We start from the raw sequence: 9,677 nt of genomic DNA, 5'->3' as shown, positions 1-9,677 counted from the left end.
CCAACTGCCTGAAACGAGTGGCTCTCCTGGACTGCTTGCTAGAAGCTTAAAGGTATTGGGTTGGACTCCATTGCTTGTTCATGGCCTAGTGGCAGGGGTGGTGGCCTTGGGCCTCAGGTTGTGATTAATCAGACACTCTGATGTGGAAACATGAGGCTGGTGGAATATTCACCTGATACAGTGAGGGTGGGAGGGAACGGGGACCCAGAAAGGGTCAGACAGAGCACAAAGTAATATCTGTGGGCCTTTTTACCCTGGAAAGGAATTTCAGGTGGGTCAAACCCCACCAGCATTCTCCAAACCTAGGCAGAGGAAAAACCTAGGGGAAGCTGTTGGTACAGAATTGAAGATGCTGGAAGTGGGCGAGGACCCTGTCAGAGTGATGGAGAAAGAACAGGCATCCCCACCACATCTCCAGAACCCAAAGGCTTTAAAGGGACCAGTGACTTGATTTATATCCAGTGCTTTATTAAAGATAAATAGTCTCATAAGAGGAGAAGTAAATGTGTTTGCAGGCCAACAGAGAGTGCATGTATATGAGAAAGAGATGCGTGAGGTCCCTGATCTGTGCTCTGAGGGGGTGGTCAGTCAGGCAGGGCCTGGGCCAACTAGTAAGGCAGATGAGGGTCCCTGTCCTGGGGGACTCACTGCTCCTGGGTGCCCCAGGAGATGTAGTCTGGCCGTGTGGCCGCATGGTACTCATCGATAAGCTGCTGCACAATCTCCCTGGATGTGTCCATCTCATCAAAGTTGTCCTTGAACATGTCCTCCTTGCGGAACTGCTCCAGGAAGGCCTCCCGCTTCCGCAGCTTGTCATACTGGCGACAGGTTCTTTCGAAGAGCTTGGGGTGTGCAGAAAACAGGGGTTACAAAGAACTTCGAAGAATAATATGGCCCAGAAAGCTGGGGAACCAAGGCTGGGCTATGCCCACAGCAAAAAAGCTAGAAGCAGGGCCAGCAGATGCAGAGAGGTGAGGTATAGTCAGGAAACTGATTCAGGGAAAAAAGGTGCGAACTGTGAGACTCACCGAGGAGATGCTGGTGTGATTGGCCATCATGAGCCCGCTGACCCGGTGGGCCGAGGGCAGGTAGGGAGACTTCCTCGACAGGGCCACCTGGATGCTGGCGGGGCCCCACGGGATGAAGTTGGCCAACTTCCGTTCCCGGATCCTCTGCAGGCTCTTGTGGACCTGGGGTGGGCATAGGAGCAGTAGAGGTGGCCTCTCCTCTACCCCTGTGGGTCCAGGGCGTGGGATGAAGGGGCCTCCCCTACCTGGGTGGGGTCCACCTCTCCCTGGATGATGTTGAGGATGGCGATGTAGCAGTGGTTGGTCTGGCGGTCTCGGCCTGTGGACACCATCACGTTCTTGGGCTGCAGCAGCCGCCTCATGACATCCAGGACTGTAGTCTTCCTCACGCTGGCCACCTGATGGGACAGTGAGACAGGGACCCGGCCAGCGCTCAGGGCGCAGTCCCCCTTTGGCTTCTCTTTGGCAGAAGCCAAAGGCAGAGGGAGGGTGGAGAGCAAGTCAGCAAGAAAGTTGCCTGCTCTATGCCAGTCCCTGAGGGCAGTGCCTTGGGGCCCGCAAAGGGCAGCTCCTGGGGCAGTGGGGAAGAGAGAAAGGCTAGGGCAGGGCCTGCTGGGCCCAGGGCCAGCCTGGCCTGGGACACTGAAGGCTGCTCTTACTGACTGGTCCGTAGTGAGTGGGGTGTAGCCGGTCATGAGGAAGTGGAGCCGTGGGGTGGGAATGAGCGAGGCGATGAGGCCGATGAGGTCATTGTTCATGTAGCCGGGGTAGCGCAGGGTGGTGGTGCTGGCCGACATGATGGTGGACACCTGGGGACAGGCGTGCCATGTTATGGGCCTCAGCCTGGGTGGGACCTTCCTTCCCCAGATGACCCTCCAACAAGGAGGGCTTCCAGTCCAAAGGAGTCCGGGAGGGGGGCCCACCAGCTGGTTGATCTGGGAGAAGGATGGGTTCTGGATGTGCAGGCGGTCTGTGGCAATCCGATTCAGGGCTGTGTTGTCCAGCACCACCTCGGGGGACAGAAGAGGGTCACAGATCAATGGGGATAGGAAAAACAGGAGCTCTGCCTGACCCTAGGCTCTGAAGCTTAATTTCCCTTGAGCTTTATGGCCAGAAGACTCACTGGAAAGGGATTTGCACTGGGGTAAAGGAGGGCTCAAAATGGATTTTTAAATTTTTCTTTTCATCTTAATTATTTAAACAGTTGTTTTTTTTGAGACAGGGTTTCGCTTTGTCACCCAGGCTGGAGTGCAGTCAGTGACATGATCTCAGCTCACTGCAGCCTCTGCCTCTGAGGCTCAAGTGATCCTTCTGCACATTATCACCACTCCCGACTAATTTTTTTTATTTTTAGTAGAGATGGGGTTTCGCCATGTTGCCCAGGCTGGTCTCGAACTCCTAGACTCAAGCGATCCAACGACCTTGGCCTCCCAAAGTGCTGGCATTACAGCCATTAGCCACTGTACCTGGCTAAAATGGATTTTTTTTAAATACATAAAATGATTTAATAGACTTAAGTGGGTATGGGGTGTTGAGAGTTGGGAGAGGTAGAATCCAGGACTCACCACACAGTCTGCATTCTGCGTCAGCCTCTTGAGTGTGAGGAGTGAATTGTAAGGCTGGACCACCACATCGCTCATCTCGTCCTGGTTGGGAAACACTGAGTATGTCTGCACCAGCTTTTTAGGATACCTGGTGGGGGTTGGGGAAAGGATCAGGGCAACAGGCTGAAGGCCTGGTGAACATGGCGCTCCCTAACAAGTGTCCAGAAGCAGCTAAATCTTGATGGCGAAACTGGGGTGGGGTCAGATCAGTAAAGAAGGGAGCCTTGACTTTTGGAAGTCTGTAACCCTACAGGGGGAAGGACAGAAACATCTTAGACTCTGGGCTTCCAAATGGACACCTGGCCACACTCCCTCGACTTTCCTCCAGGGCTCAGGTTCTAGGCTGCAGTTGCCACTACTGGGAGTGAGATGGGGTTCTCAGTCATTGTAACTTCATTTTCCTGTCTATAGGAGGGAATATAAGAACTCTTTCCTGTTCCAGCAAATATGGAGTTATATCTGCTGGGTCCCCTAGTCATTTAGGAAGCTAAGTTGGAGACCTTTCCTAATCCCCAAACACAAACTTACCTGTCATTCAGCCGTTCTAAGAGGTAGGAACCCAGTCCAGAGCCTGTCCCCCCAGCAATGGAGTGACACAGCACAAAGCCCTGCATGGGGAAGGGGCAGTCAGTGTACAGGTAATTAGTGGCAGGATGTCAAACTAGACCCATCTCATAGTTTTTTAGGACTCCCATTTTCCCAAGCCTTTGCTTCCCCTCCAGTCACCTCACTTATACAGCTCAGGCAACTGCCTTGTTTCCAGCAAGGCCTGCTAGCTTCTGTCCAGTGCAAAGAGTACATGAGTGGGTCTTGTTCCTAACAGGTCACTTCTAGAGTGTGCTGCCAAGCCTTGCCTATGTCAGCTCCTACCAGCATTCCTGGGACACTTACCTCTAGACTGTCACTACCATCTGCCTCCCGGTCTATGATGTCAAAAATGTCCTCATGGATCTTTTCTCCCTGTACAGACATAGGGGAGGGTCAGAGTGGGACAGAACCATGGGAGGACTCTGACCTCCGAAAAGCCACCCTCAATTCTCCTTATAGCACCCAGAAGTCCTTTTACGGAGCATAGCTGCCTGCTTTTATCTACATTGAGAGGCAGTACGGTGCAGTGGTTACAAGAAAGCACTCTACACCCAGACTACCTGGATTCATACATTAGCTCTATTTTTTTATTTTATTTATTTTTTTGAGACGGAGTCTCTCTCTTTCTCCCAGGCTGGAGTGCAGTGGCGCGATCTTGGCTCATGGCAACCTCCGTCTCCTGGGTTCAAATGATTCTCCTGCCTCAGCCTCCCCAGTAGCTGGGATTATAGGCGCATGCCACCATGCCCAGCTATTTTTTGTATTTTTAGTAGAATCAGTTTCACCATGTTGGCTAGGCTGGTCTTGAACTCCTGACCTCAGGTGATCTGCCCGCCTTGGCCTCCCGAAGTGCTGGGATTACAGGCGTGAGCCACCGTGCCTGGCCTATTAACTCTACTTCTATGTAGCTCTGGGCAGCTTATTTAATTGCTCTACACCTCAGTTTCCTCATCTGTACAATGAAGATAATTAATACAGGTCCATATACCCTTATCTAACAGTGTTGGGGCCAGTTATGTTTTGGAATTCAAAATATCTCAGATTTTAGAAAGGTATTATGGTATATATAATATATGTTAAATAAAATTCCAGTGGGAGTCAGAAGCATGTTAATCAAATATATTAGTATTTCTGTAATAAAAAGGCATCAGTAATGACAATAAGTTGGATAGAAACTATCGGGCTGGGCATGGTGGTTCACGCCTGTAATCCCAGCACTTTAGGAGGCCGAGGCAGGCGGATCACGAGGTCAGGAGATCAAGACCATCCTGGCTAACACAGTGAAACCCCCGTCTCTACTAAAAATACAAAAATTAGCCAGGCGTGATGGCAAGCACCTGTAATCTCAGCTACTCGGGAGGCTGAGGCAGGAGAATCGCTTGAACCTGGGCAGCAGAGGTGCAGCTGAGAGCGTGCCACTGCACTCCAGTCTGGGCGACAGAGTGAGACTCCGTCTCAAAAAAAATAAATAAATAAAAATAAAAATAAAGAAACTATAAAACAGCCTGTCTTCATTGAAATTTGTTCTTGCTGATAAACTAGTTATGAAATGTCCTTTGGTTTCATGGCTTTCTGGATCCTGGAAAGGCAGATAAGGGACTGTGGACCTGTAGTACTTACTTCTAGGGTTGTTGGGAGATTTCGAAAAATTAATATATGCAAAGCACTTAGAATGGCCTGGCACACTGCATTAGCTAGTGTAGGTGCTTGACAATATTATATAGTCCACTCCCTGCAGCCATGTCTTTCCCTCCAGCATTCATACATCCCTGATCTGGTTTCCTCTCTCTCCGGGACGTCATAGAGCCTGTCCCTACCCAGCGAGTTGTGGGCCCTGCCAGGGAATAGGAAACGACCTGGGAGAATCCGCTGGCCCAGTTGTTGCCAGCTCCTCCTCCGTGTTCCGACAGGTAGATGTTCTCCGGATTGTAGAGCTTGGCATAGGGAGAGTTGAGGATGGAGTGGATCACCCGGGGTTCCAGGTCCAGCAGCACGGCCCGGGGGATGTAGTGCTCATCGTCTGCCTGTCAAGGGGAGTCCAGGAGGGGGCCCAATCAGCTAGGGCGGCCCAAGTCCGAAGTCCTCCCAACTCTGGCTCCCTCCGGCCCCCCTCCTCAAGCCAGCCGCCAGGCCCCACTGCCCAGCGGGGTTCCCAGTACCAGGCCACTCCCTTCCCTTCCGCCCCCTCGGGCCACTGCCGCCCCTGGCCAAGTCGCTGGGGGCACCTGGTAGAAAAAGACGTCCTTGCGGTCAGTGCCCTCGGTGGCGAACTCCTCCACGATGCCCTCGGGGCTGATACCATGCTCGGCGCACAGCTGTTTCCAGAACTCGAACCCAACTGGGGGGAAGGGGCGGGCAGGGGAGAAAGAAGATATCTAGGTCCGGGCAGGTTCTAATCAGGAGCCGGGGGACTGGGCGCCTGCGTCCAGGGATAAGAAGTCAAGCCGCAGGACTCTCCCGTGTCTGAGGAAAGGACTGTACGCCAGGGACTGGGCAGGGGAGGGCCCCTCGGGGTTGGGCAAGTGGACACTGGGTCAGGGATGTCTCGCCTTTCAGAGAACTACGATGCTGGCAAGGACAGATGGAGTCCAGGATCCCACAGCGAGATCCCATTGACCCTAAGGAACCTGGCTAGCTGAGGGGCCGGAGTTTCGCTCACTCTGATTGCCGCACTGGCCCAACTGTAGGGTGATGATTTCCCTCGGCATCGCTGCTCAGGCACCGGCGTTGCAGCCGCTCCCGCCCGCAACGCCGCCGCACGCCACCTCGCTCGCCGCAAGACGCAGGCGCCAAACAACCAGCTCCACCCACGAACTTCCTCCGCTCCAATGAGAACCGAGTTCTGGCAATGAATGGCACGTCTTTAAGCACTGGCCTTCATTCATGCAGATTGCGCGTGCGCGGCTCCGGATCCGGCTCGGCGCCTCCGGATCGGGCTCCGCGCCTCAGCGCAGGCGGGGTACGGCGTCCTCCCCGCTCCGGGTGGACGCCTGCTTGGGCCTGCGCGCAAGCGCTCTGTGGTGCGAAGCCACCTCCCCCGCCGAATCGCGCATCTGCGCAGTTGCTGTTATTGTGACTGCCGGGCCACGGCCCCGGATGTTGTGGCTGCCGGGGGGAGATGGCGGAGGCCGAAGGGGTGGCCACGACCCCAGGCCGGGCTTCGGGGTCGACTTTCAGGGGTCGCCGAGATGTGTCAGGCTCCTGGGAGCGGGACCAGCAGGTTGAGGCGGCGCAGCGGGCCCTGGTGGAGGTGCTGGGGCCTTACGAGCCTCTGCTGAGTCGGGTGCAGGCAGCCCTGGTGTGGGAGCGGCCAGCCAGGAGCGCCCTGTGGTGCCTGGGGCTGAACGTGGCTTTCTGGTGAGAGAACTGGACCCTCGGAAACCCTCCGAGTCCCGAATTCGTCGGTTCCTCTAGGGCTGTACTTCTCGCCTGCCCTGTTTTCTTCGCTGCACTGGCTCCTTCCTGTACTTGCCTAATTTTGCCTCACCTCCTTCCACTCCATCCCGCCTGCAGGCTTCGGCACCCCAGTTCTTCCCAGTGCCGTCCACCCATCTTCTCTGCCTTACCTGTCCCCGCACCCTCGCCCCGCGCATCTGGCGGGAGCTTTGGTAACATCTTGAGCCGCTCAAGAGTGAGCGAGAGCGCCTCTTTTGAGCCCGGCAAAGCTGCGTCCCTTTAAAGCCATCACTTCCTCTCTCTTGTTTGCTCAAGTGCAAGTTCTAGATTGTTTCCAGAGGTTTTAGTAGTTATTGTTGGAGTAGAAGCGTGAAGTCTTGCAAAGGTATCCATAGGTGTGATTATAAAACAAGCTTGAGCGATTCGCATGAATTAGCATGTTATATATCTGGGAAGGAAGTTTATGAAGTCTGAGCGTCAGTGTGAGCCCCCAAAGCTGAAAATTACAAGCTTTTAAAGAACAGTTAGGAAATGATGTCGGAGATTTCACCCGTTTCAAAGCCACCTGTGATTGTAACTCCTCCCTGTTCCAAGGAATTAGAGAGGCATCCTTAGCCATGGTTTATAGGCAAGGAAATTGATGTCTAATACGGTGTGTGAGTTTTCCTGACCTGGAAAAGTAGCACTGTAAATATGCTTTATTTGTGTGTCATGCTCTGTGAAAATGGAACTGCTGCTTCTCTCAGTTGTCATCACCTAAAGTGGACCTAGGACTTCATAGGATCTACCAACCATAATTTTGGATTTATTCGTAATGGAGGAAGTTCCAAGGGAACTGACTTATAGGGGGCCTTCTGCAGCTGAATGGATTAAGACTATTCTGGATAAGCCTGAAACAACAAAATATGTGTGTTTAAATGTGTTTTTGCTAAAAATAGCTTTCCCCTTAAAATTGGTTTTAAAATCAAAACATTTATTATCCTTTATCTGAAAGATTTTCAGTGAGCTGAAGCAGAACAAATAATTCCAAGTTCATTGACCCGAAAACCGTGTTCAGCTATTAAGCTAATCCTCTCCCAGTTTGAAAGAGACCCAGTTAAAGGTGTCACAGTAGTCTGGCATTTGTGGCTTCCAGAGCCTTTAGCAAACTCGATGGTAAACTTTTCCTACCACGTTCTTCGTTTATTTTTGGTACTGCTTTTTCCCTTTTTTTTTTTTTTTTTTTTTTTAAGAGTTTCATTCTTATTGCCCAGGCTGGAGTGCAATGGCGTGATCTCGGCTCACCATAACCTCTGCCTCCCAGATTCAAGCATTTCTCCTGCCTCAGCCCCCCAGGTAGCTGGGATTACAGGCATGAGCCACCACAAGGGGCTAATTTTGTATTTTTTTAGTAGAGATGGGGTTTCTCCATGTTGGTCAGGTGGTCTCGAACTCCCGACGTCAGGTGATCTGCCTTCCTCGGCCTCCCGAAGTGCTGTGGTTATAGGCGTGAGCCACTGCGCCCGGCCTTTTTTTTTTTTTTTTTTTTTTTTTTTTTGAGACAAGGTCTTGCTCTATCACCTAGGCTGAAGTGCAGTGGTATGATCTCGGCTCATTGCAACTTCCACTTCCTGGGCTCAAGCAATCCTCCCACCTCAGCCTCCACAGTAGCTGGGACCAGAGGTGCACATCATCATGCTTGGCTAATTTTTAAAATTTTTTGTAGAGGCAGGGTCTCGCTATATTGCCCAGGCTGGTGTCGAACTCCTAGGCTCTGGTGATCCTCCCGCCTTGGCCTCCCAGAGTGCTGGGATTATAGGCATGAGCCACCGTGCCCAGCCAAGTGCTTCTTCCTTGACCCCTAGGTACTGATTCCCATTGCTCTCTGTAGAAATCTTCACTATAGCACCTCACTGAAGAGTGTTTTATACAGTCAAAACATTTCCCACAGTGGTTTTGTTATCTCTAGCAAGAAGGCTGGGCCTCATTAAACCAATTTGTATCGAGGTATGACTGCCTGATGGAAAAAACCACTTTATCAGGGTTTACTTATTTTTGTTTTGAGACAGTTTGGCTCTTGTTGCCCAGGCTGGAGTGCAATGGCATGATCTCAGCTCACTGCAACCTCCGCCTCCCAGGTTCAAGCGATTATCCTGCCTCACCCTCCCAAGCAGCTGGGATTACAGGCATGAACCACCAATGCCTGGCTAATTTTTGTATTTTTTTATAGAGACAGAGTTTTGCCAGGTTGCCCAGGCTCGTCTCAAACTCCTGAGCTCGAAGCAATCCACCTGCCTCAGCCTCCCAATGTGCTGGGATTACAGGTGTGAGCCACTGCACTGCACCGGGCCTTAAATGGATTTTTAAACCAAAGATTTATTAATGCAAATGAATTAGTAGCATGTATGCTGTTCTTTTTGAGGAGAGGACCTTTCTTTCTTTTTTTTTTTTTAATTAATTTTTGTTTTTTGAGACGGAGTCTCGCTCTGTCGCCCAGGCTGGAGTGCAGTGGTGTGATCTCGGCTCACTGCAAGCTCCACCTCCTGGGTTCACGCCATTCTCCTGACTCAGCCTCCCGAGTAGCTGGGATTACAGGCGCCCGCCACCACGCCCGGCTAATTTTTTGTATTTTTTTTAGTAGAGACGGGGTTTCACCGTGTTAGCCAGGATGGTCTCAATCTCCTGACCTCGTGATGTGCGAGGAGGGGATCTTTCATCTGCCGCTTGTCTGAGAGAGGTTTCTGAAGCAGAATGTGAGGTTGAGGTATGCACATAAGGAGCTGCTGTGACTGGGACATATCTTTAGATGTTACAGCTAGCTTTAATTTGCTGGCCTCTACCAGTGTTTACTTAAGCTTATTAATATGCTATGTTTAGAGGCTCACTTAGAACCCTTTTTGTACTCTGGGTCTCTTAAAGCATTGCTGTGATTGGTCTTTATCTTTGGCATTTCCTAGTGGTTTGTCTGCTGTGTATCCAGAACACAGTTACTCTTGTTACAGTCCCATCACATTTTAAGAAGGTGCAGGAGAGAGACAACAAAATGAGGATGTGACTTTTTTTTGTTTTGTTTTTTTGAGAT

The 9,677-nt window shown here is 51.5% G+C and overlaps 2 protein-coding genes across 3 annotated transcripts in view; one reads left to right on the top strand and one right to left on the bottom strand.

Annotated features, from left to right (window-relative positions):
* Nucleotides 1-447: 447 nt before the first annotated feature.
* On the bottom strand, nucleotides 448-6,202 carry TUBG1 (tubulin gamma 1). Its single transcript, XM_032163705.3, has 11 exons — nucleotides 5,880-6,202; nucleotides 5,446-5,558; nucleotides 5,077-5,244; nucleotides 3,524-3,592; nucleotides 3,161-3,240; nucleotides 2,594-2,720; nucleotides 1,952-2,038; nucleotides 1,688-1,837; nucleotides 1,274-1,426; nucleotides 1,029-1,190; nucleotides 448-842 (listed from the first exon to the last, which is right to left on the bottom strand). The coding sequence occupies exons 1-11, from the start codon at nucleotides 5,926-5,928 to the stop codon at nucleotides 645-647; spliced, it is 1,356 nt and encodes a 451-aa protein (XP_032019596.1). The 5' UTR covers nucleotides 5,929-6,202; the 3' UTR covers nucleotides 448-644.
* Nucleotides 6,195-9,677, top strand: part of RETREG3 (reticulophagy regulator family member 3) — a 30,687-nt gene continuing 27,204 nt past the window's right edge. Inside the window, exon 1 of one of the 2 annotated variants that reach the window (XM_032163694.2) lies at nucleotides 6,195-6,577. In XM_032163694.2, coding sequence (XP_032019585.1) covers nucleotides 6,339-6,577 — 239 coding nt within the window. In that variant the 5' untranslated portion in view covers nucleotides 6,195-6,338. The remainder of the gene's footprint in view (nucleotides 6,578-9,677) is intronic. The other variant, XM_032163695.2, reaches the window with a different exon arrangement.

This window comes from Hylobates moloch, unplaced genomic scaffold (genome assembly GCF_009828535.3).
Source record: "Hylobates moloch isolate HMO894 unplaced genomic scaffold, HMol_V3 SCAFFOLD_10, whole genome shotgun sequence".
NCBI lineage: Eukaryota > Metazoa > Chordata > Mammalia > Primates > Hylobatidae > Hylobates > Hylobates moloch.
Note: the sequence above shows the minus strand (reverse complement) of the source record. Positions and strands in the feature narration are given on the sequence as shown.